At 30.6% G+C, this 27,775-nt stretch overlaps 1 protein-coding gene across 5 annotated transcripts in view; it reads right to left on the bottom strand.

The window, feature by feature from the left end:
* Csmd3 (CUB and Sushi multiple domains 3) overlaps positions 1 to 27,775 on the bottom strand; it is a 1,083,924-nt gene that overhangs the window by 696,886 nt on the left and 359,263 nt on the right. For all 5 annotated transcript variants that reach the window (XM_005316223.4, XM_078016771.1, XM_040293722.2 and 2 more), the window contains exon 6: positions 26,729 to 26,841. In XM_005316223.4, the coding sequence (XP_005316280.1) occupies positions 26,729 to 26,841 (113 nt within the window). The remainder of the gene's footprint in view (positions 1 to 26,728; positions 26,842 to 27,775) is intronic.

Below are 27,775 nucleotides of genomic sequence, written 5' to 3'. Positions count from 1 at the left end.
TTTTCTATGTTTCAATAGCATTTGAAATGTTTTAATAGTTAAACAGTACATTTCATATTTTCTCTCCCTCTTCCCTGTTATTTCAAAAACATGAATTAATTCACTAGTATATATTGCTACAATGTATCCACTACTATTTACCTTTTTTTAACAAATAAACAAGCTAACAACTTTTCTTTAAAATCAGAGGATTATGATAAATTCAACAGAGGGACACACAGAGAATTAGGAAAACAGCTGGAAAAAGCTCACTCAAACCAGGAAAGCTTTCTAGGTGGAGACATTGGTGTTGAGCTTAAAGAATGAGTAGCCTTTGCATCCTATGTGAGTAATAAAAGAATATTCTAGTCAGAGATAAGGGCTTAAAAAATGCTGCACTGGAAAAGGCAAAACACTTTCAGGGAATTGAAAATTATCTGCCATGGCAGGCACAGAGAGAGGCCAACTGATAACAGGCACTAAGCCTTAAAGAGTCAAGACATTTCAACTTTCCTTAGAAAGATGAGGCATCACAGAAGAATATGATGTTGTATGACAAGACTGGCATTTTATATTGTTCTTGCTATAATGTGGACAAGAGATATATGAACTAAAGGCAGGATAAACATTTAGCTGATAAAATGACAAATTTGAAATTGGGTAACTAGATTTAGCAAATAAAAACAGAACACTCAGTTAAATTTGAATGTTAGATAAACAACAACCTTGTTTTTTTTTTTTTGCTTTTATTATAGGTATATTCTATGTGTGTGTATATATATATATATATATATATATATATATATCCATAATGTATCCTAGGATACTTTTAAATTAAAAAAATATGCATTATTTTTCTGAAATTCAAATTCAACTGAGCTTATTGGACAATCTGCAAACCATACCTTGAAAGTAATTCTTACAAACTCATAAAACATAAGTAAAACCTGGTAGAAAATACTGAGTCTTTTGTTGTAAATGTGCTTTGACTAATCTGTGAATGACAGAGAGTAGGAGTGATGACACTACAAGGACATCTAGATAAAATTCATAAAAGCATCTTTTTGCTAAATAAAATATAAAAATAATGCAAGTTGAATTAACTGGTCTAAGACCTTTTAACATTATACATATTTAAATCCTTCATTCTTTTTTATTGAAAATATCTAATGATCTACAGTTCTATTTATTATAAATATGTATGTTCTCTACTTGAGAAAAAAATACCTATTGAATATGAAATCCATAGATGACTTGCATGAAAAAATTTCAGCTTTCTTAACAATTCAATCCATAGGAATTTGAAGCTATATCCAGCAATAATGATAATCTTTGAATTTGATAATGATGATGATGATAATAATAATAATAATAATAATAATAATAATCTTTGAATTGGATCCAGGCACTATAAATGGTAATAAATATTCAATATAGTTAGTCAATCTTAAATTATGAAGTAAGAGTTTTTGACTTGTTAGTTTTTCAAGATGATAGAAAATACAAAATGGGGCCAGGCATGGTGGCACGCACTTGTAATCCCCCAAATTTGGGCAGTTGAAGCAGAAGGATCACAAGTTTGATGCCAGTCTCAGAAATTTAGTAAGACTCTGAGAAACTTAGACTTTGTGTCAAAATGAAAAATTAAAAAGGCTGGGATATAGCTCACTGGTAAAGCACCTCTGGGATAAATCTCCAGTAACAACAATGAAAAACAACAACAAAAATTGGAAAGCAGAAAATTTGATATTCTCTCTCCCCTCTCTCTCTCTCTCTCTCTCTCTCTCTCTCACTCTCCTCTCTCTCTCTCCTCTCTCTCTCTTTCTCTCTCTCTTTCTCTCTCTCAATAGATAGAGACTATATAATATGTATATTATCTATAAATCTCTCATATATGAGACTATATATCTATATGTACATACCTATCTATATCTACATAAAGAGAGATCATATATATAAAGAAATATTCTAAAAAGAATATTTGAGTATTTGATCAAGATCATATGTATTTTATTTGCTTTGACTTTTTCATGAAAAATATTAAACTAAAAGAGATCTTCTTAATCATCAAAATTATTAAATATCCAAAGGTTTATATCTACATAGATGATTTTGGTATATTTCAATTAAAAGTAATAATGTGAATATCCAAGTTTTATTGGAATTAGACTTTTAAACATTATAAGGGTGATAAAGTCTTGCTTCACTCATTTGTAAGAAGATATTTTTGTATCTTTCTAAATTTCTGAATAGAGGTGATTAAGACAGATTTCATTTCAGTATATTTACTTTAACTACTAGATAGTAGAAGTACTTAAACACACATGGAATAAAGAGTAACCAGCATTTATTATGTACAAGACACAGTCTTATTTAATTCACACAATCTTCAGAAACATATATGATCAGAGTAAAATCCATGTTTTCAAAATATACTCTGATTCACATAGCTAGTAAGTGGTTAACCCAGGGTATCAACCTAAATTGTATAATATCAAAACCACAATTCTAACTCATCTGAAGTATACTTCTACTTAGCTTATCCAATATAATATAACATGTAAAACATTTGCATCTGAATCAGCATATTATATATGTTTAGTTTTGATCTTCTTTCCCATCACTCCCATTCTCAACACAGAATTGTTTCAAGTTTCCTCCGCAATTCCCTTGTCTCAAGCGGGATATCCCCAAAAAGCTAGAAAAGAAATCTGCTCTCTAAAAATTCCCTCTTTAGCTTTTGGTTCCTGATGTCTAGGACTTCGGGGATCACATGAAGTCAAGAGAGGAGAGGAATAACTGCAATAGATGGAAGTAAGAGTTGGTGATAGGCAATGAGGCTAATATATGCACACCCTCCCTTTATTCCTTTAAGAAAAATGGGAAAGTCTAGGAACCTGGATTCTAACCTTCAGTTAAAGGTTGCCTCATTCAGGCCTATCATGGAAAGGACAGGATCATCTACCTTCATAGGAAATGTGGGTAGTACAATGACTAGAGGTCTTTCTCCCCATTGTTCAGGCTTCTTGATTTCTTGTGCAATACAAAGGCAGAGGAAAGTGACCAGTGTTTCTTCTTAGACCCCCACCACACAAAGATCTGAATAGAATTTTCCTACTATAAAAATATGATGGGAAATCTCAAGTATATCAAAGATAACCACGTAACATATGCGTATCTATCCACATCTATGGATTGATTACATCTCATATTCTTTAGAGTTGTAAATACATAAAATAGACACACCACATTTCAATTTTTTTTGCTTTTTTGTAAATAATTTAGTTTCTACTTGACATATTATACTTCTATGTTCTTAAACTTCTTTCCTTCGACAATTTGAGTTTTTCCTTTCATAAAACAATTCACAGAATTCTAACTTCACTTATCATTGAAAAATTTTTCCTCAATAGTTATAAAACTCACATTATCATTCCTGAGGATTTTTATAATATTGCTAGTTTGGTTTATATTTCCCCAATTTTGTCATGAACAAAACGTTGGTAAATTTCTGGTTTCTAACTTTTACATACAAGGGCTTCTCCATACATCAGAAAATGTCAAAGGAGTAATCTTTTTTTTTTAATCACGTATCAATTTTGTTGTTGATGGGAAATGGATGCTTTATTATGAGGACCTCTAGCCCATTAGTCCTTAGCAACTACTCCTCACTGATTCAAGTTCTGATAATCATAGCCTGACAATATTGATCATTTTTTGCAAGTTCCATTATAAATACTTTACCTCTAATCATCATAACAATCATGTTGAGTATATACTATTATAATTAACATAGATGAGGGTGAATAACTTGATTTAGGTTTTTCATTACATGTTCATTCAATTATTATTTATTGCCTGGGTCATTTATTCATTCACCCACATATTTATGCAACAAGAATTTATCCAGTAACTACTCTTTGCCAGAAAATAGATAATTCTGAGGTGAACAGTACAGTGTGTTTCCTAAGAAAAGTTACATTCAAATGGGAGAGACAAAGAATAGGCAGATTAATACAATAGCAGTTGATAGAAAATAAAGTGACTTTTGAACTGAGAGCTTATATAAATTGAAAGAGCCATCAAATTAAATGAAGGAAAGGAAAGAAGGAAGAAAGGAAGGAAAGAAGGAAAGAAGGCAGGCATGGTATCTGGGACTTTTATTCCAACTGTCAGATTATACAGATTTTACACTTAATCTTGGTGATATACTGCTTCCTTTTAGCTATCAGCTGTGCATTTTACCTTATTTCCTTATAACTATGATCCATAGTCTCTTGTGCTGTATGTTTCTATGAAATAATATTTATTTTCAGTGAAGATAGTATATTTTGAGAGAAAAATATTTTAATTTCATATTTTAGGAATAAAAATCAATAGCAATAGCATCACTAACTTTCTTTAGTTCAATTAATACATATGTACTAAGTTTCAACCCTTTGGTAGGTAGTATAACATGCTAGGATTCAAAGGTGAGCAAAGGAGATAATATAAACAAAATGATAAACAAAAATAACCGAATATAAGGGTATTATAATGTTATATTAGATTAAATATGGCCAAAACTGTTTTGCAAGTGTTTTTTTTTTGGGGGGGGGCATGCTGGGGATTGAACCCAGGGATGCTTCACCAGTGAGCTATATCCCTAGCTGTTTTTCAAATTTTTCTTTTGTTTTTATTTTGAGACAGAGTCTCACTAAGTTGTTTAGGGCCTTTAAAAATAGCTGAGGCTCACCTTGAAATTCAAATTCTCCTATCTTAACCTCTGGAGCCTCTGGGATCAAAGACATATGCCACCATACCTGTCTACTTCTTTGCACCTTTTAATCTCAAAAGGCAGAGTTTATTTCTCACCCCCTTGGGTCTGGGCTGTTCTCATGACTTGCTATGACCCAACAAAGTGGGGCAGAAGTGATGCTGTGTGAGTTCTGAATCTTTGCAGTTTCCACCTTAGCTGTCTTAGAGTGTTTGTCAGAGACTGCTATTTAAGAAAGTACATTGAGCCTACTGGAAGATAGGAGGTACAAGAAAAATAACTGAAGTGACCAGTGAATATTACTCTAAGTGAAGCTTCACTGGATCTTCCTCCCTGACAACTCTTCAGCTAAGTGGAGCTACATGTGTGAACACAGAAGCCTCCTGGCAATCAAGAGAATTGTGAATAATAAAGCCTTGCTATTTTAAGCCTCTAAGACTTTGGGTGGCTTTTACAAACCATAGTTAACTGATATAACAAGTGAAATGCCAGACTTTTATGAGTATATAACAGAGGCATGAAGTTGGTCTCAAGGGTGAACTTAATAGAGAGGCTTTCTGGAGAATGTGATGTTTTAGACTGAACCCAAAAAGATGAATTGGGATTTCCAAGATGAAGAGAAAGGAAAGAAATAGTCCACAAAGAGTATTCTTTATGTTTAAAAGACCTGATGCAAGTCACATTTTATTTCTTTCTAGGAATTACAGCCTTATTAGTATGGAAAAGAGAGGACAGATGGCAAGTACGGAAACACAAGAACTTAGGCTGAATGTTTACGTAGAGGATGCATTATGATAATAAGCTACAACAGATTATGATACAAGCCTTGAGAAGATATTTGAACTTTGTTATAAAAGCCAAAAACCAACACACTTCTTCAGCTCCACTCTACTTAGCAATACATTCCCTCTCCTTTCTTCTTAGAATCAAATGATATGATTCTCTTTCCACTGATGAAAACATAGAAAGCATTCCCGATATTAAAAAGTAAAGTTTCACTTATTCCTAAATGTGGTTATCTGTGGTCATCTCTAAATAAGATTTTAAAATGACTTTTTAACTCATAAGAATTATCTGTCTATATTCATTTCATCAAGATGTATTTTTTTAATTTCCATTGCTATCCTTGCAATAACTTACTTTATCATTTCTTTTTGAATGGTGGGTAGAATTATTTGATGAATTAAAATCTGTATTACTGGTAAAATATAGTTCACAGAAAGTTTGATTAAGGTATTTTTAAGAGTATGAAATTCATGCTGTAGAATTTCAATCACTGTCTAGAAGATTGCATAGGATTTTGGGGGACATCAGGAAATCTCAGAGCCCCCAGTCATGCCATATGGTCAACTACAGTCTATCTGCAAAAATGCTCAGCTGGCATATATCTTTATGTGCAATTATATTTCAAACTATGTTAACCAAAATTTAATTTTTCTTTCAGAAAGATAATTTCTGGTATAAAATGTTACTGCATCTGAGCAATTCTGGCTTTCCTGATAGAGAGTAAATACTTGAATATATAGATAAATAATTTCTAGAACTTAGTTAAGATGAAACAATATGGTACGTCTTGAAACTGAAAAAAAGAATTTCAGTTTAGTCAGTAAAATAAACTGAGATTTTCTGTGTAGAGAAACAAAATATTAGATACATACAAAATACTGTTATATGATCATAAAATTGTGTACAGAAATATTATGTGATGCATTTCCTTGCTGGCCCTAAGGGATCTGTAGTAATTAAAACCTATATATATAATGTTAATACACATACTTTTTATTTTTGAAAAATATGATTATTTACAATTTTTAGCACCACCTTACAGGTGAGCTATATTTCCCAGGATAAATAACATTTGCTTGAAATTAGTTCTTGTTCAGTACTGGTTATGCTGAAACTAGGAATAAAACTGTTGGCAATTTGCTTTAGTTTCCTCATTTATAACAAGTTTGGGCAGAATTAGTAATCAAAATCACCAAAACTTTTATCATGAAGTTCAATTTTCATTATATTTCCTTATAAAATATTTTTTTGAAATTTTCTACCTTATAAATAAGCTGCATCAACTTTGCAGTAAGAAACACATGCCAATTTAAAAAAAAAAAAAGCAGTACTGGCACCTCCTAAGCAGCCCTTCTACTCATCATTAAGTAAATAACACATCATTGCATTAATTTAATTATAGTGCCAAGTAAAGAAAATTGTTACTTTAGTTAGCAGGAGAAAGTCTGTAATGGGAAATATTAATTAAGCAATTTTAAAATAGTGGAAAAAAAGTGGACCATCATTATTTTTCCAGGGAATCCCAGAAAGGAATCACTGGGTTAGAAGATATTTAAGGTCCGTTCCAGTTCAATAAATCTATGAGGATACAGAATTCAATATAATTGTGTAATTCATTTATTTTAATAAGTTGCCTGCCTGCCTGCCTGCCTCCCTTCCTTACATTTTTCTATCTTCATTTCTTCTTCTCCTTCTCTCCACTGCTTCCTTACCCCTGTTCTTCTCTTTCTTCCCTTCTACAAACTATATTGACAATTTAATACATTTCAGGAATTCCACTAGGTAAAAATGATCAAATGAAAGCAAGAGATAACAAGGAAGAAAAAATAAAAAGCACTGTAATTTCAAGAATGTGAGTTAATGAAAGCATAAATATAAAAGGTGATGGTAGTAAATGTCTGGATTGTTGAAGGATCCAATTCACTCTAGCTTTCCTTTCTGAGAAGGAGATATCTGTGATGACAACAGAGAATGCTAAAAAGTTACTCATTTGAGAGTGAACAGGAAATACAAAGAACCTAAGGCAAAATAGAACATGGTATGCCCAAGAAGGCAATAACAACAAAATGTTAAATATTAGGAAATCTAGGGCTTTATGCCATTGTTAGAAGTTAGGACTATATTTACTAATTTATTCTAAGTCAGTGGTGAAGAAGGAAGATATTATTCTAGTGTAAGACAAATAATTTTGCCATTAATGGATAACATAGCTGTGTATCTCTGTGTATGTTTATGTTACTGTATTGTGTGTGTGGCTGTGTGGGTGTACGTAAGGAGTTTATGATAGCAGTTGTTTGTTGGAAATAGGAGAAATACATGACACAGTGACATGTAAAATAACATAAGCTGACCCTTTTGCTTTGAGAGCATCCCAAGAAGAAAAAGCTTAAAAATTACTATTATGGAGCTTCTGCACCAGAAGGCACATTTGCAAAGGTCAAAAAGTAAATATATCAGACCAGAGATTCTACACTAAGCACCAAGATCAGGGTCCATGCAGAATGAAGAACTGCCTGGGAAGATATGGAAAGTGTAATGACTACTTAGCTTTTAAAAATATCCAAATGGCTAATCAAAACCAGTGTTCCAAATAAATAACAGACAAAGTGAAGAGAATACTAAAAACAGAGAAGCACAATCCCCGAAAGAAACAGATGCTGCAAGCAGCAGGGGAAAGCCAGTGTAACTTCACAAATGTGACTATGAATAATGCTTTTCTGTGACCCTTAGCCTATCACACATGCTGGAAAAATGTATCCAAAATAATCATAACATTTCATCTGTGAAGATGAAGCAAGGAAGCAAAGACTAAAATGGCATATGAAAATAAAATGAGATCATGGCATTCTACAGAATGGCATGATTTGTATTAATACTTGAATAAAGAAAATAAGTTGATATATCTGATGGGAAACATAGTTTTGGGTGATTCATTTAAAAAATATTTATTGAGACTACTATGTATTAAGCCCTACTATGCTGAGGAAAAGTCATATAACGTCTTCCTTTCAAGGAACTCAGGGTGGGAGATAGAGAAAATAAATCAATAAATTAACAAAGAAAGTAAAAATCCAAATGAAAAAAAATGTTTTTAAATATTTATTTTTTGGCTTTAGGTGGTTACAATATCTTTAATTTATTTTTACGTGGTGCTGAGGATCGAACTCAGTGCCTCACACATGCTGGGTGAGCATTCTACTACTTGAGCCACAACAACAGCCCCCAAAATTTTTTTGAAGAAAAAATTTAAAGTAGCATAACAGATCTGGTACCTAGTCAATGAAGGCCAGATGGCCACTTAGAGGAGATGTGTGTGTGTGTGTGTGTGTGTGTGTGTGTGTGTGTGTGCATACATGTATATATACTCACATCTATGTACATAAATATATACACATGTGTATATATAATTACATACATATGAATATATATATAAACATATGGATATATAGATATAGATATATGCCAACCATGTGAGGTTCACTGGAAAAGAATTCAATAAAGATAGTCTATGTTGCTGAGACACAGGAGAGGAGAAGTGTAGGGGTGAGTTTGGTGATACATATAGGAGTTAATCATGCAGTAGCAAATAGTCAGGTGTATATTAAAAATGCTAGGAATTTGTGGTGAGGTTTTTGAGTTTGACTTTGTTTGTATTTAAAAAAAATCACCCTAATATTCTGTGGAAGATGGCTTATAGACAAGCAATAAAATCAGGTGACAGACCTAATATGCCAACTCTAATGAAGTAATAAAAGGTAGAGATAATATTTCACTAAGAAATTTTAGTGAATAGGAAATGTGGGATGACTCAAGAGGCAAATCAATAATCACAAGATGGTTAAAACTAATATTACTTAAGTTACATTGTATTTTATTATATTTCTTCCAAATATAAAGTATATGTATAATATTATATTGACTATACCTTCCAAGAAAATTTTGAGAGTAAACAGACTGCATATATGAATCTATATCCTACATTTTCATGAGCCATGCCCAACTCAAATAGGGTATACTCATCCAGCTACTAGCAGAAACAGGCTATTGTAAAAATAGCTAGATTCAGAAAGTAACTGAAAACTCAAAAGAACCACACATATGTACTCCATTATTATTATATCAATAAAAATAATATATAAATAAAGACATGTGATGCTATTTTTTAACATTTTCCATGAAAAATAAACATACTGGAATTTAGCTATGTGAGTTCCCAGTATTTTACAATAGCAGAATATGATTTAGGTGTATTAAAAATACCATGGGATATAATTATTACAATATTACACACTAGAAACTACTATTTCTGGATTGTAACTCAAAAATTTAGATTATAAGAGCTGGAAATGTAAAGGGTTTGTCTCCAAATCCAAAAAATATTATTTCTTTTCTATTAAATTTATATCCTACATCTATTCAGCCATTTTTATATTATAATGAAGATCAGTGTAGATCACTGTGAACGTGAGCCATATTTATTAGAAATTAGAATATATATATAAGCAACTCAGTTAATTTGCTTCTAAATGATGAAAATATTGATAGAGTCAACTAAAAATAATGAATTGTATATTACTATTGGTACGAATGTTTTTTATTCTCATATTTGGAAAGATACCTGGAAGAGGCTAGACTTACATAAGGTAAAACAAGTGTAAAATATTCTATGAACAAAATTAAAAAATAAAAATTTCTTATAGGTACTCATTCTAAAAGGATATCTTCTTAATTTATAATTTCCAAGACATTGTTCTTTATCCAAAAACTATAAAGGTTAACAAAGCATAAATTTTGATTTAAAGGAACTATTGGATATACACAAAAGAGCCATAATCAAAGAAAGAAGAAAGATTATATCTAAATTGTTATTATATAAGAAAAAATATGGAAAAAGTTTGTACTTAGATAACGTGGGCAACTGTGGGATAGGGCAAATCAGTTCAAAATAAAAGTATGTGCAAGTATGAAAAGGTATGGAAAACTGTAGAAAATGACAGTAAATTCCATTTTGCTGCACATAATTCAAGAAGATTAGAAAGGAGAATCTACAAATGGTAACTTCAAGGACATTAAGTAGGTTGAGCAAACATCTGTTGCTCTCTGGCTACCCAGGAACCATAGTTCTAGTATCAGAGATTAACTTGAAGGTTTTTTTTTTTTTTTTTTTTTTTTTTTTTTTTTAAAGAGAGAGTGAGAGACAGAGGGGGACAGAGAGAGAGAGAATTTTAACATTTATTCATTTTTTTCTTAGTTCTTGGTGGACACAACATCTTTGTTGGTATGTGGTGCTGCTGAGGATCGAACCCGGGCCCGCACGCATGCTAGGCGAGCGCGCTACCGCTTGAGCCACATCCCCAGCCCCCAACTTGAAGGTTTTTAACTTAGCACATCTCTGAGCTTTTATGTCTGATTTCTAATTCTAGTCTTACTTGGAGGTATAATGAATATTTCATTTAAAATTTGCAATGGGAAATTTTAAGTAACTGAGGAGTTTAACTACTTAACTTCTAAATAATTAAGTCCCTTAAATGAATAACCAAAGTATTTGGTATAACCAAGTCTTAGAGTTTTACTCCTTAAACCATTTTATGAAATCATGAGAATGGAAGCAGAAATAGTCAAATAAAAGAAAGACCTTCTGTTAACTTTTTACATCCTTGACATCTCTGTTGTATTCAGATGCTTTGGCCTTTAAAATGTAATTTAATTGTTTCCTGAATATGTGGCTAAAATGGGAATATTTGCAGTTGTATTTACTATTTTCAGCTAGGATGATATATTGAGAAATTATATTCTGTCTCTTTGAAGGACAAGACAGTTTAGATTGCTTTTCTGTCTCAATGTTTTTAGTTAAAATTTTGTGTATTTAAGCAATTAGGTTACTCTTCCAATGAGGTTCAGAGGTTGTAATTTCATGAAGTCTGTTATGAGAAAAGAGATTTGGGAGTTTTTTTTCAAATTTTTTTTAATATATTTATCATGTACAACATGATGTTTTGAAATATGCATACATTGTGAAATGGCTACACTAAGCTTCTTAGTATATGAATTAACTCACAAATTTTTTATTGTATGTGGTTAAACACTTACATCTACTCTGAGCAATTTTCAAGAACAGATGTTAATATTAACTATAGCCACTATGTTATATCATGAATCTCTTAAAATTTTTGTTTTTAGTTAAAATTTTGTGTATTTAAGCAACAGCTCCCTAAATTCCAACCCACTCCAGCCCATTGTAACCACTATACAACTCTTTATTTCTACGACTTTTACTATTTTATGTCTCAGATATAAGTGAGATCTTATGGCAATTTTATTTCTGTACATGTCTTATTTCACTATACGTTCAAGATCTATTGATGGACACAGTTTGATGCCATACTTTGGCTACTATGAATGGTTCTGCAATAAATACAGGAGTGTAGTTATCTATTTGAATAAATAAATATGGTACATATAAACAATGGAATCTTATTTAACAATAAAAAAGAAGGAAATCCTGTCTTTTGTGAAAACATGGATGAAGCTAGAGGTCATTATTTAAAGTTAAATAAATGAGTCACGGGAAAAAAGTACTGCATGATCTCATTCATAAGTGGAATCTGGTAGAGAGGTCCTGGTCGTTGGCAGTGGCTGGGAAGTGGTTGGTCAAGGATAGAAAATCACATTTTTATAGGAGGAATAAATTCAGGAGGTCTATTGTACAGTATGGTAACTGTAGTTCATTAGGATATACTGTATTCCTGAAAAATGCTAAAAAGTGTAGACATGTGGTATCACCACAAAAATAAATATATAAGATAAAATACACATTAGCTAGATTTAACATTATACAGTGTATACGTATACTTCAAAACAGTGATGTATGTAATAAATACAATTTTATCTGCCAGGAAAAATAAATAAATACATCAAAATTAAGTTCAAAGTATAAATTTTAATAAAGTCTATGAGAAAAAAAGGTGATTTTAAAGTGACCATGTGTGTTCTGGGAGAGACATGTATAGGCAAAGGAAGAGAAATATCAATTTCACCTCAAATTTTGTGGGAAATATAAATATGTAGCAGTTCAATTTTTAAGCCACTCACTGCAATCAATAAATCAATACAGGTTTTTCATATGATTATCACAGATTTTTTGACAAAGATTTTGACAAACATGTTTCAGGTGTTTCTGTTAAAATATCAAATATTTTAGATATATCTTATACAACCACTAGGGAGTGTGTGTGTGTGTGTGTGTGTGTGTGTGTGTGTATGTATGAATGTACATGCATTTGTTTACTATACCTCAGCTGGTTTACAAACATTCAGTGAGCTTCAGGCTAGAGAGGAACTTGCACTCAAAGAGGTATATTCATTCTGATAAATTGTAAGAGATAATACATCAGTATTTCTAGCTCATGAAAGAAAACTACAGAACCCTAAAGAAAGAAGTCAGGAAAACCTTAGAAGATGGAAAGATCTACGTTGCTCTTGGATAGGCAGAATTAATATTATCAAAATGACCATACTACCAAAAGCACTGTACAGATTTAATGCAATTCCCTTCAAAAATCCCAATGGCATTCCTCATAGAAATAGAAAAAGCAATTATGAATTCATCTGGAAAATAGCTAAAGCAATACCCAAAATAGCTAAAGCAATCCTTAGCAGGATGAGTGGACCAGATGGCATTGCTATACTAGACCTTAAAGTGTTCTACAGAGCAATAGTAACAAAAACACCATGGTATTGACACCAAAACAGACTGGTAAACCAATGTGGTACAGAATAGAGGACACAGAGATTAATCCACAAAATTACAATTATCTTAAGGTGCAAAAAAACATACACTGGAGAAAAGATAGCATCTTCAACAAATGGTGCTGGGAAAACTGGAAATCCATATGCAACAAAATGAAATTAAACCTCTATCTCTCACATAACTCAAAATGAATCAAGGACCTAGGAATTAAACCAGAGACTCTGCTTCTAATAGAAGAAAAAGTAGGTCTTAATCTTCATCATGTGGGGATTAGACCCCAACTTCCTTAATAAGACTCCTATAGTGCAAGAATTAAAACCAAGAATCAATAAATGAAATGGACTCAAACTAAAAAGTTTCTACTTAGCAAAAGAAACAATCTGTGAGATGAACAGAGAGCCCATATCTTGGGGGCAATGTTTTCCCCTCACACATCAGATACATCACTAATCTCTAGTATATATAAAGAACACAAAAAGCTCAGCACCAAAAAAAAAAAAAAAACAAATAACCTAATCAATAAATGGGCCAAGGACCTGAACAGACACTTCTCAGAAGAGGATATACAATCAATCAACAAATATATTTAAAAAATTCTATCATCTCCAGCAAATACAGAAATGAAAATCAAAACTACTTTAAGATATCATCTTACTTCAGTCAGAATGGAAGCTTTTATGAAGACAAATAACAATAAGTGTTGGCAAGGATGTGGGGGAAAAGGTACACTCATACATTGCTGGTGGGACTGCAAACTGGTACAGCCAATATGGAAAGCAATATGGAAATTCCTTGGAAATTTGGGAATGGAACCACCATTTGACCCAGCTATCCCTCTCCTTGGACTATACTCAAAGGACTTAAAAACAGCATACTATAGGGACATAGCTACATCAATGTTTATAGCAGCACAATTCACAATAGCTAAACTGTGGAGCCAACCTAGATGCCCTTCAATAGATGAATAGATTAAAAAAATGTGGCATATATACACAATGGAATATTACTCATCAAATACTTCTTTTAAATTAACTAGACTTCTAAAATTTTGGAATGTGGCAGAAACTGAAATGCAATAATCATACACAATAAATCTTAATGACTTAGTGAATAATAACAATTAAAAGCTGAGAAATTACAAAAATGACTTTATCACATTTTTTCATTGTATTTGTTGTAAATTTTGAACTTGTTTTCTGCTTCCATATAATTTGGTATCTCTACCTTAGCTGTCAATAAGAGATCTGCACATTTTGTGTACAGCACTACACAGTCCAATATAATATCCACTAGCCAATTATGGCTTTTGAGTATTTGAAAAGTAGCTCAATTTTTAAGCTCAATTAATTTAATTTTAATTAATAAAGGTATTACAAAATGTTTTTTCATTAAGTATAACATTACTGTTTTAGTTTCAACTTCTGTATCATGTATAGATGTATTGCAGTAAAGATGTTGAGACATGCATTCTTTCCTGTACTACATATTGATACAACATTAAATGTGCTTGCGTGTTTAATTATTTTATGAAGACACCAAGAATCAGAGTCATATCTAAGTAAATAATAATTGCTTATGGTTGTGCTTAGATATGAGGTATCCCCCAAAAGGTCTTTCATTAATGCAGATAGAGTCAGAGGTAAAGTGACTGCACTGAGCGAGTTTGTTTGACTGCCTTTTGATAACCACTGCTTTGTTTCACATTTCTGTATTTGCATTTGTTTTTCATTAAAAATAACAACTTAATAATAACTGTAGAAATCATCAGTATAGAAGATTTATTCCCTTAATGCTTTATTTAATCAACCCTCTAATTAAAAAGCATATTTTATATCTTTCAAAAAATACCAAATTATCTCTATAGTAAAATAAATTCTTTTAGTTAGCAGGCCACTCTATATTATCTAATAATTTTTTCCACAAATTTATTTCAATGCTTACTCTTATGGTTTGGATGTGAGGTATTCCCCAGAGCACCTGTGTTAATGTAGGAATATTCGGAGGTAAAATGATTAGTTTGAGAGCTGTGATCTAATCAGTCCATCCTCATTTGAATGGACTGACTGGTGGGACTGTAGGCAAGAGGGCCAGGGCTGGAGGAGTTGGGTCACTGGTGTGGTGCCTAGGAAGATGATCCACTCTCCCCTTCTCTCCTTCCATCCAGGCCATGAGTTGACCAGATTTCCACAACTGGGTCCTTCCCTCATAATATTTTCCTCACTTGAACCTTTAGCAATGGAGTCAGTTACCTATGGACTGAAACCTCTGAAACTCTTACCCACAAATAAACTTTCCCTTCTCTAAGTTGTTTTTGTTGGATATTTTGGTCATAGCTATATAAAAGTTAATTAAAATACTAATTAATTAAAATATTTTTTAAAAATTTAGTAAAAGATTCTTCTAGTCTTTTAAGCAAATCAACTATTTTCAAAGAAAATTTTATGTCCAAAATGATGTACTGTGAATATAAAATACCACCAAAACTTTAAAGATTTAATAAAAAAAATGTACCATATGTCAGTAATATTTTAATTGTGATTAAATGTTAATTTTCTGACATATTGGTTAAATACAATTAAAATAAATTATGCTTGTTTCTTTTACTATTTTACATTGACACTGGAGAATTTCAAATTTTATAGATGAATGTGTCATATTATTATTGTTATTTATTTTTTTGGTTAGTGCTGTGCTAAGAGGTATCAATAAATTAGAAGATAAAGAATGACAAGGATCTTTACAGCAATGATCACTGAAGACTTTTCACAGCAAAGCAAGGCAATCATGAGAGCAACTTCAGTGGATTACTGGCATTGCAGAGAATGGGTTTTAATATAAAGAACTATATAGACCTGGAAAGAACCATAGTCTGATATATTAAGGAATACATTTCAGTTCACACAGTGGAGTCTGTACCATGATTTACTAGCTTCTAATTCATCATTCTTTCCAGAACACTACTTGTGTAAAGGAAAATTTAAACCTGAGAATCTCATCCACCACTCTCTCTTAATATAATTGAAGATTCTATTGCCATATATTAATTAAACACTTACTTTGAATAAGAGTGCTGACTTTTTTGTTACACTGATAAACCAGAAAAAATAAATGTGTGACCAGTAAATAGGAAAGTCCATGTCAGTTACAGGATATTTAAAGACTATTGTATTTTCTATAACAAGGTAGGACATAATCCAATGCAACAAGGTTACCTTCTTGTTATATAAATAATATAATGTTTTAAATTGAGTTTTTTCAACAAAAGTGCACTGGGTATTATGAAATCATTACCTTTCCCATTAAGATTTTTTACTTTCTTCACCTCAAGCTGTTTTATTAACTACAGATTCCTTCTTGGGTTTTCCATCCACAGTCAGTACTTCCTGAACTACGAAAAGATTAAATAAGTGTATAATAGCAGACATTCTTAATAATTATTTCACCAGCATTCATATCATAGCAATGAATGTAGTCCCCAGTTATGTCAGAGTTAATTTGTAAAACATTTCTTAAAAGTTTGATATGGTTTAATGGGGATAATTTTCATTATCATAGCTACTGTGTAAAGAAATATACAATATTTCCCTCCCCCTGCCTTTCTTTCTTCCTTTCTTTCTTTCCAGTGTCTTACTATGTTCCTCAGGTTTCTAACTCCTGGCTCAGGTAGTGGTCCTCCTGCCTCAGCCTTGTCAGTAGTTAGGATGATAGGCAAGTGCCATCAGTCAGCTAGAAGCCTATAATTGTGTTACTTTTCTAAAGAAAAAACACATAAGCACTTATATAATTAAAATATACATAAGCCTCAACTAATTGCTATGAAAAGGCTGGGACATTGTTCTTTCAAATATTGCTCAGTTTATAAAGAATATAATTAAAATTGCCTTTCAAATCATTTTCCAACAGTAAGGATGCTGCTGCTACTCATGCTACTGCTACTGATGATGATGATAATAATTATAATAGCTAAAAATTTATAAAACTTCTTATTGTCTGCCAGACACTATTCAATGTATTTTACATATATTAACTAATTTAACAACTGTCATTTTTGAACATCTCACTCTAAATTAAGAACAGCAAATTTCCACAATATTCACTTATTTTCAAATTTTATTTCCAATGAATTTTCATTTTTTTCTGAAAAAAATGTTATCCTGATGTTTGTAAATTTGAGGATGACTAAGGTGAGAGAAATTGCATTGATTTGAGAATAACAAAGCTCTTAGCAAGAATTACACAGACTTTTATCTGCTTCCCCTTACAAACTAGGCTACATGTACTTCTTCAGGGTATGTCTGCACAACTTGTCCTCAAGTTGTTGTATCTTGCTTGGCAAAGTAGAGATGATGAAACAATGGATGTGATAGTATGAGGAGTACATGAAAAAACAGTATGGAGATTCCTTGGATATATGGGAATGGAACCACCATTTGACCCAGCTATCTCTCTCCTCAGTCTATACCTAAAGGACTTAAAATCAGCATACTACAGGGACACAGCCACATCAATATTTATAGCAGCACAATTCACAATAGCTAAACTGTGGAGCCAACCTAGATGCCCTTCAGTAAATGAATGGATAAAAAAATGTGGCATATATACACAATGGAATTTTACTCCGCAATAAAAGAGAATAAAATCATGGCATTTGCATGTAAACGAATGGTGTTAGAGAAGATAATGCTAAGTGAAGTTAGCCAATCCCCCCCAAAACAAATGCCAAATGCTTTCTCTGATATAAGGAGGCTAATTCACAGTGGGTTATGAGGGGGAGCATTGGAAGAATAGATGAACTCTAGATGGGGCACAGGGGTGGGAGAGAAAGGGAGAGGGTAGGGGGTTAGCAAGGATAGCAGAATATGAAAGACAACATTATCCAAAGTTCATGTATGAAGACATGAATTTTTATTGACATACTTTATATACAACCAGAGATATGAAAAATTGTGCTGTATATGTGTAAGAAGAATTATAATGAATTCTGCTGTCATTTGTTTTTTTTTAAATCAATTTAAAAAGAGAAAAAATAAAACTACATTGAGATTTCACCTCATTCCAGTCAGAATGGTGATTATAAATAATACAAGTACAATAAATGTTGATGAATATATGGGGAAAAAAGTACACTCATACATTGCTAGTGGGACTGCAAATTGGTGCAACCACTTTGAAAAGCAGTATGAAAATTTCTCTCAGAAAACTTAGAACAGAGCCTCCATTTAACCTAGTTATCTCATTCATCAGTGTATACCCAAAGGACTTAAAATCAGCATACTATAGGGACACTGCCATATCAATATTCATAGCAGCTCAATTCATAGTAGCTAAACTGTGGAACCAGCCTCGGTGCCCTTCATAAAGAAAATGTGGTATATACACACACAATGGAATATTATTCAGCCATAAAGAGAAATGAAGTTATGACATTTGTGAGTGAATGGATAGAACTGGAGACTAGCATGCTAAGTGGTAAGTCAATCCCGAAAAAAAACAAAGTCCAAATGTTCTTTCTGATGTACGGATGCTAACTCACAATAAGGAGTACTTTGGATTAGACAAAGAGGAATGAAATAAAGGGAAGGGGAATGTGAATATGAAAGATAGTGCAATAAACTGGACATTACTTTCCTGTATTCATATGTGAATACACAACCAATGTAATTCCACATTATGTACAACCAGAAAAATGGGAAGTTGTACTCCATGTATGTTTAATATGTCAAAATACACCCAACTGTCATATATAACTAAAATGAACAAAAACAAGAAGTCTAAGTTGCACCTTTCTTCAAAAACTCTATGGAGGATAGGGATTATTGAGAAAGGGCACCAATACCTCTATCATATCTTAAACTTTGTTAGATATAGAGTGCCCCTGAGTTCAATACCTTGTAACCCTGCCAAAAGAAAAGATAATTTATGGTAGAAAATGTGGTTTAAAGAACTTCAGCTAAAGATTAGATGGAAAATCCACCAAATGGTATTATAGAGTCAAAGGTAAATAACTGAACATTCTAAGAGAATGGGCCACAAAGTAATTGTGCACCAACAATGTATGCATACAGGATCCTCAGCTACTAAGAAGCAATATCTGTAGTGAAGCCAGCTAATATTCATAAGTGAGAATGATGGTTTACACATAGAAAACTTGGTTATATCTATCATTATTAAAACTCACAGTCTAACACATATTCAGAAGTTTTCTTGAAAAAGGAATGAGGAGGACATGTAAACCATAAAACTATACCTGGCTAAATCTCAATAAAAATAAAAAGACTCTTATCCTAGAAAAGAGTGGTAAATGTTAAATTTATGCTATCATCAGCAGGAATATATAAGCCTAATAAAAAATTTACACGGAATTATCTATCTATTGTTTTTTTAGATTTATAGATATCCACTACTATATTTGGACCTACTATATATTTATATATTTCAGAAAACACAGACACATATGTATGTGTATATATGTATATATACATATATTTATAATGTGTGTGCATATATATATATATACACATATGCATATATGCACTCACAAATATATATGACAATTTGATATTGATAAGATTACTGTATCTCATTCATAAAAGATAGTAGTTGGTATATTTTACTATGGTAATCTAAATTGCAATCATTTTACTAAACTATTTCTGGATTCTCACAAAATGTGTGAGACTGCAACAAGTTAATAAAAAATTGCTTTTAAATTTTTAGGAGTATCAATAAAAAGCATTGGGCTGGGGATGTATCTCAGTAGTAGAATGCTTGCCTAGTGTGCAAGAGGCACTGGGTTTAATCCCCAGCACTCCAAAATAAATAGATAGATAGATAGATAGATAGATAGATAGATAGATAGATAGATAGATAGATAGATACAATAAATAAATAACAATTTGTATATATATATATATAATATTTACTTTAAAAGAACACAACAAGCCTAATAATCATTAAATCTTTGTTGTTTTCTTAAAAGAAGAAAGTCACCCTTAAATGAATGCTATAGAGATTGAATTAATTCCTTAGAAAACAACACAAAGTTTAAACAAAAATCTGTATCAAACCTTTATAATGCTGAATTTTATGACTATTTTAAGTACATTCATTTTATCTTTACACTCCCTGATATACTTTACACCAGAATCTATCATCATCCAATTTTAGGTAATACTCTTTATTAGTATCTGATTTAAGACAGCACTTTTTTCACAAGTAATGTCCACCAATAATTCTGAGTATTCTCAAAGTGAATATATATTGTTAATTCATACTCTTATGAAAGAAGATTATAAAAAACTAGGCAACATAAAGGAACAATCAATATTATTACTAAAATTATACTTAATTTATGGAACTTCAGTTTATATTTTAAAATTATATTTCTACTTTAAACATAACCACATGACTTAAATTTTAATTAATTGTTAAAATGTTTAGCAAGATGATATATTATATGGGAAATTGTTATATTTGTTTAGAGTTGAGCAAAAATAAATGCTAATAATATGTTTCTGATACACAAAACTTTTCTCACCTCATTAATATTCATTTCATAAAGGAAATTCTACTTAAGAGAAATTTGAAGGGAAATAACTAGCCAGTTTACCATTATACATATCCACAATTTATGAAACAAAATTAAGAGTGGGAGATATGTAGCAAGATTTTAATGATTAGAATTCTTACAAAAGTTAGTATTTAATTAAGTATGTAGTTGAAATTTTCAGTTTCAATATTGCTATGTAACTAAAATTACCTCTTTACATTTAGAAAATTTCCCAGATTACTGGCTTTATTTTAAATTAAATCAATGTACGTCATAAAACAGAAATAAAACAATACATACATATATAAATATAAGTGTGTGTATATATGTTTATACACATACATATTTGTTAAACAAATTTAACTCTAATTCATTATTTATTGAAATGATATAAGGCATTATGTTTTATATTGGTATGACTGTGAAATGTTTATATCACAGAAGAACAGTGTCAGAGTTTTTAATAGTTACTTTAGAAAGGCAGAGGATTATCTAGATAGACCATTTTGACTATTAAGATATTCTGATTGTCTCTGCTGGTTTTGTAGGCACAGTACTAATTAAAAAATGAATCTTATATACCAGGCAAGCCCAATGAGAGAAGTAATTTTTTTTTACTCTACATAAAATTTTAAAAATGAATTTCTCAGTGAGAGTAATTATTTAGAATGGAAGGGAACTTAAATAAACAAAGGTGGTAATAATATCAAAATAAAAACAAAGAAAGCATGGTACAGATTAGAAATTATTCTCAAACACTATATACCCATGAAACTTAGATTCCTATTCTCTCAAAACTCAGGAAGCACAAATAAATACATTATTCCATAAGATTAAAAGAATGAAGATGGCCCATATATGAAAAAAATGATATTTTGAAAAAAGAATTCAAATATATTCTTCATGAATCTTCCCATACCATATAATTATTTAAAGATAAAAATTAATATTCATCAATTACTTATTGAATTATACTAACAAAGCTCCATCTACTCTATTTAACAGGAAAGGAAGTTATTCATCCATGTTCAACATTCCCATGTCAGTATAGTACAAGTAAAGTGTCCAGAGACCAAAAGGTCTTCTTTTTTCACGTCACACTTCCTCCAAAGAATCCTGGAATCATAAATATGATTCGTTGAGAGTTATCAGATTAGAGGAGGGGGTTCAAATATAGCATGGTGGGATATATCACTTCCTATATTATGTAGTAATGAATATGTGAAGATATAAGAAAAACTTACATTTAAACAAAGTTAGAAAAAATATAGCTAAACATGTCAAGAGACAGCAAAGATTAAAATACTATCACCTTTATAGAAATTTGCTTTGATGCTATGCTGTTTTACTAAGCTTGAACTAGATTTATGATATCAAAATCTGTTATAGAAAGGAAACTGTTTCTCAGTTTTATTCACAAAATATTCTGTTTTAAACTTGATTCCAAGCAAAAGTGCTTTTCCATTGAAAAACATGGGCATCCTCCTTTGTGTTAGTGAGAAAATCTAACATTTTTCCTGGATTCAAATATTTTGTTTGATCACAATATTTAAAGTACTTGTTCCTCATGGCTAGCATGTATAGTTTCTCACCCATCCCATATGGTTGATGATCTCTTACAACTGAAGCATCTTTATTTACTGCATGTCTTATTTTTACTGTAAGAAGTCTTAAAACCTTCTGAATTGAACAATAATTTGTCTGGCTATTGTGATTATTTTTATGCATGAAAAATCCAAGACTCAGAGAACTCAAATAGCAAACAGTAATGTCATTATTCAACTCTAATCTTCTAACCACACAAATCCTATTCTTTCCCTAAGATCATATGCTGCATCCCCAATAATTTTATTGTCTTTGTTTAGTAACTGTATACACACATTTATGTCAAAAACCTCCCAAATATAAAAAATGGGGTAACTATTCCCAAGTTATTTGTTTTTCAACTAAAAGACAGACATTTAAAATGTAAAAGGCCTGCCTCTATATACATGAGGTTTACAGGAGGTGATTTTGAATATGGCTTAAAAATTCAGTTCATTAAATGTGTTTTCTAACAAAAGAAATGCCCAATTGATTCCTAAATGAAATAATCTATTTGAGAATCTACAAAATATTTTATTACATAAATTTAAGATATTGTGTATTACTATTAATATATCTTGGTTAAGAACATAGAAAATATTTACCCATACAAGAAGCATTATGCACAACAATATTATGGAAGAAAAGGGGTAAATAAAATGTGATAAAACCTATAGAACCTATTTAGAAGGATTAATCTAGGATACCAAGAAACTCACATATTTAAATATTTGTAATTGATGAAATGTTACAGTTCCTAAACTTACAAGTCAAAGAAAATTATATGAATCCTACAACTACAGCTTCCACAATTGCACATTAAAAAAGCAAAGTGTATATTATTCCAAAATTAAAATTAAAACATTGTAATAATACTTGATACTTAAAAATGAAGCCTTATGTATTAGAAAAGAATTCTTTTCTATAAACATCTCCAAGAGGCAATGTTTTATGTACTGAATAATTGAGTGTCATTTAAAAATCCCTTTTCAATTCAGAAAATAGGAAAATATGATTGTGTATGCATGGGAAAGGAAAAAAACCTAGATTTTAGGCTTATACAAAGTTCAAGTGACAACAATATTAATCCTTTTAAAAATAGGTAATAATAATTCCAAACACCACAGTTTCAGACGTTTTAATATTTATGTGAAAAGTAGAACAATTCAGATTCTTGTTAGAAAAAATTATTGGTGTAATTTGAATATGGCAACAGTATAAAAAAACAATGACACATATAGTACAATAACATGGAAATGATTTTCTTTGGAAAGGAACTGCAAACTAAAGAGGAAAATTTAAAATCAAAAAGGAGATGATAAAAAAAGTTTTCAAACAACATATTTTCAGTATAAATAAACTCAGGAGAAAAAAAAGAGATGCTTTTATTTATGTTCTATTGGAGTAGACATACTCAATGTAAAACCTCAGTGAGGAGAACTTTTATTTATCAAAAAACATTGTACTTAAATCACAACTTTTCTTAGTATTTTTTGAATGGGAATAGAACTGTACTTATTGGCATTGTAGTCTCATTTTCAACTTAAGCATATTTAAAAGGACAATATTTAAGCCAATCAAGAACCTAGTTTATAATACAACTTAAAGGTGGTTCTGTTTGAAAAAGTACATTGGTATATAGCTATATGCCTTTCCATCAATTATGGAACAAACTATAAAAAATAGCTAATCGCATTCATTGAACCCTTTAGTAGTTTGCAGTTAATTTTCATGGTATTTAGTAAAGGACACAGATGAAATAAAACGTTATAAAGAAAATAATCAGTGTTAGGAAATCAGGAGCTCCATTAAAACATTAAATGAATTCAAAATTATAATTAAATCAATGATAATTACTGATAGTAACTCAGTATTTGAGTTATTAAGAAGCCTAGCTGTGTAGACTTGATTTTGACTTTTATATAATATCTTCCACAAAATGTTCCATTTACATTGATCTTAATTAAGATACCACTGAAACGAAATAGTGCTATGGAACAATGTAAAAAGCAAGATTACCCTTTCATGCTAGGGTACCTATTTTTTTGCATAACAGAATTATGAGTTTTGCAGACATTTAAATCGGTTTTATCAGTGTTTTTATAATACAATTTTTTTAATTTGATTCTGATTTCAAAACTTACTTCTCCAAGAATTTGTGCTAAGTAAAATATTATTTGGATATAATACAACTAGAAAAATTAAACCTGATCAGGAAAGTTTTAAAAGGATACAATGCAAAGGCACATTTTTAGGTAATAAAACTTTCCCTACATCTTATAAAATCATAGTTTCAATTTTCTTAACCCATTTTATTTCCTCTGTGTTCTGTGGATAAAGTTTACACTAAAACCTACCTTATTTTAAGCCTCTTTTTCTGCTGAAAATAGGAGTAAACCATACCCAATAAAACACTTCCTTTCTATTGTTTTGTTGTTGTTGTTGTTGTTATAAATTCATTGATTATGTAATTTTCAGTGCTAAAATCAAACAGGCCATGCTGGAAAATAATACTGAGTTTTGAAAATTCTATAAATGTCAACTTAAAACCAATGAGTGGAATATTAAAAATAATAATTAAATACACAAATCTAGTGGCAGTTTTGTGCTGTTGTTTTACAATGCAAAACAACCCTATCTGAAAATAAGTTCCATGAAATTATATTGCATAAATTGAGTGCCATTTAATGTTTGAGATAAATCTATTTTTCTCCAACTTTTATATTTAAGTGTAAAATGATTGCTACCTTATTTGCACTCAGAAAAAGTAAAAGATATTCAACTGAAAGATTCCATGAATCTAATAGGAAAGATCACAACATGAATCAAAGGGGATAGTCTTTTGAATTCCTGCTGTGCCATCTGCTTTACCTCATTGCAGAGAGGAATCAGAGCTATAAACTCATGTGGTTGAAAATTCCACAAGGAAAGGAGTCAATCCAGAGATAAAGAAGCTTTGCAATAATATTTCTTTTCAACTAATATCCTCTGATTTCTGAAGTGCACAAAGACTTAAGAAATTAAAACTGAAACCTAGATAAAATATTTTTGCAAATATAAAAGTGACACTGTTTTAATTTGGTCAGATTCAAATTACCATATTTGGATTGTTATTTTTAATAATATATTTGAAAATAGATCTTTCTATAAATATATTTAAAGTTTTAAGATATAATATTTTATATTATATTATATTTATGACTTACTGACATAATGAAAAATGTTAATAAATCCACAGAACTTTAAAGGATATTTGCATTCATTTTCCATTCCATTAAACTGCTTTAGAAACAAATTATTGTAGGTTTTCTGAGGTGGATTTTGCCTAAAATTTTTATTTTAAGTTAATGTCCTAAGGATTTTTATTGTACAAGGTAGTTTTATAAAAGTCAAATTAGAATTCACATTAATCTGTTGCTGTTATTAGAAAAATATGATCAAACAGCTGCAGAGAAGTTACTGATCTTCAAAATATAAATTAATTGCTAAAATATGTAGTCTAGTAAATGATGGTCTAATGTTGTTTTATTTACTAATAATAAACTTCCTAAAGTCACCATATTAAATTTGCAAAGTGCTAAAGATCACAGACTACTAAAGAGGAAAGTGTTTTTTAAACAAAAACAAAAAAAAACTGATAAATGAACAAATATAACTATGGTAATACTATTAACTGAAAAATTGCTGATACACTACTGGAATGAAATAAAATTATTAACATAAACAATCTTAGGATAAAGTACCCTAAATCCACATAATAAAACTGAACAATGTAAAAGTTACTTTTTCATTTGTACTCTATTTTCATAATAATCTTGTTTCAATGATTTTTCTCAAAGTTAATACACAAAATATTATATTCTACATATCCAAAATTGTGCCTGTTAATAAAATTGGTAAATAAGATTCCTAGCAAGGTTCATTAAACGAACAATAATAAGCACATTGTGTATAGAAATGGATTTCAAGTGATGAAGAGCCTGTTACAATTGCAGACAATTATTTGTGGTCCAGTTTCTAGTAGCATCCCAAATTGCTTAAACACCATATTACATCAGAATATTATATCTGTTACATATTATCTTTTTTGAGTCATCTGATTCTTTAATCTAGATATTGTGCTGTAAAAATCAGCTAACTTTAATATTGCAATTTAGTTATAATCACATTATTTCCTCAGCAAGAGAATGACATTTGCCTATTCAAATTACCATCTATAAATGCTAAATTTATATTGATATCTTTTTTTCCATCAGAAAATGCAGTTGTGCATACTAAAATAATTTTACACATCAAGAGAGGAAAAGGTAGTTATTAAATGTACCTTGATATGGAGCACTAAATCCACGATATCGGTGATTGCTGTCTGTAACGAAATGCAGTCTGAGCCAGTTTTTGTTGCTGATAATTGGTGGTGGTATATTCATTCCAGATAACCTGAATTAAGAAAGACAACAACATAAAAATTTAAAAAGCTTTTCGGCAGTAAAAAATTTTCACTGAATTGGAACCAAAAAAGTATCAACCTGTACAAAAATTATGACTTTGTGTTGTCAACTTTTAAGAATAAATGAAATTTATTTTATGCATTGTAAAATTAATCATAGAATAGCACAGTTTCAAATTCAGTGTTCCAATTAGGTTTTGAATGTTAACAAAGTAAATTGTAAAATTTCAACCACATATGATTTTTTATTCACTCATATTTATTGCACCAATAATACATTTACTACATTGATAATAATAAATATAACTGGTGCTTAACTGATGGTGCTGGTCATTGTGTTCCTCATGAACATATTGATAAAATATAGTTACAAAACTGAAATTCTTCAAAGAAATTGATATCCCATATTGAGTTAGATATTTTTCATATAATCCATATATATATAGTATCATAAATTTTCACAATTACCTAGCTTTCTTTATATTTTATACTACCATAATTTATTAGAACCCTACTCCAATGGATAGTCACAAAACATTTGTCTGGACTGTTTATTTAGTCTTGACATATTTTTTCACAAAGATGGCATTTAATAATCTCTTAAAACAAATTAAGTAAAATTATTGGATTTATGCTCTTTATATTAGTCATGATTAAAATAGGGAGTAATTTTTGCTTCTTAATCTTTTTACGATTTCCAGCAAGGCAGTTTTTCTGATTTCATTCAATAAAGAAAAATCTCCCTCATATATTTCCTCTGTGTACCTAACCATTTTAAATTCTATATGCATGATACAAATCATGGTAAAAGATTCTTAAAAGCAAGACTATCACCTACTGCAGGAGACTTTTAGATCAAGGCTTCCTAGTAAAGTCTTTGTCTACACCATTCTTTTAAGCTCATACCTTTCTTTTTCAGAAGGA

Source organism: Ictidomys tridecemlineatus, chromosome 7 (genome assembly GCF_052094955.1).
Source record: "Ictidomys tridecemlineatus isolate mIctTri1 chromosome 7, mIctTri1.hap1, whole genome shotgun sequence".
Taxonomy (NCBI): Eukaryota; Metazoa; Chordata; class Mammalia; order Rodentia; family Sciuridae; genus Ictidomys; species Ictidomys tridecemlineatus.
Note: the sequence above shows the minus strand (reverse complement) of the source record. Positions and strands in the feature narration are given on the sequence as shown.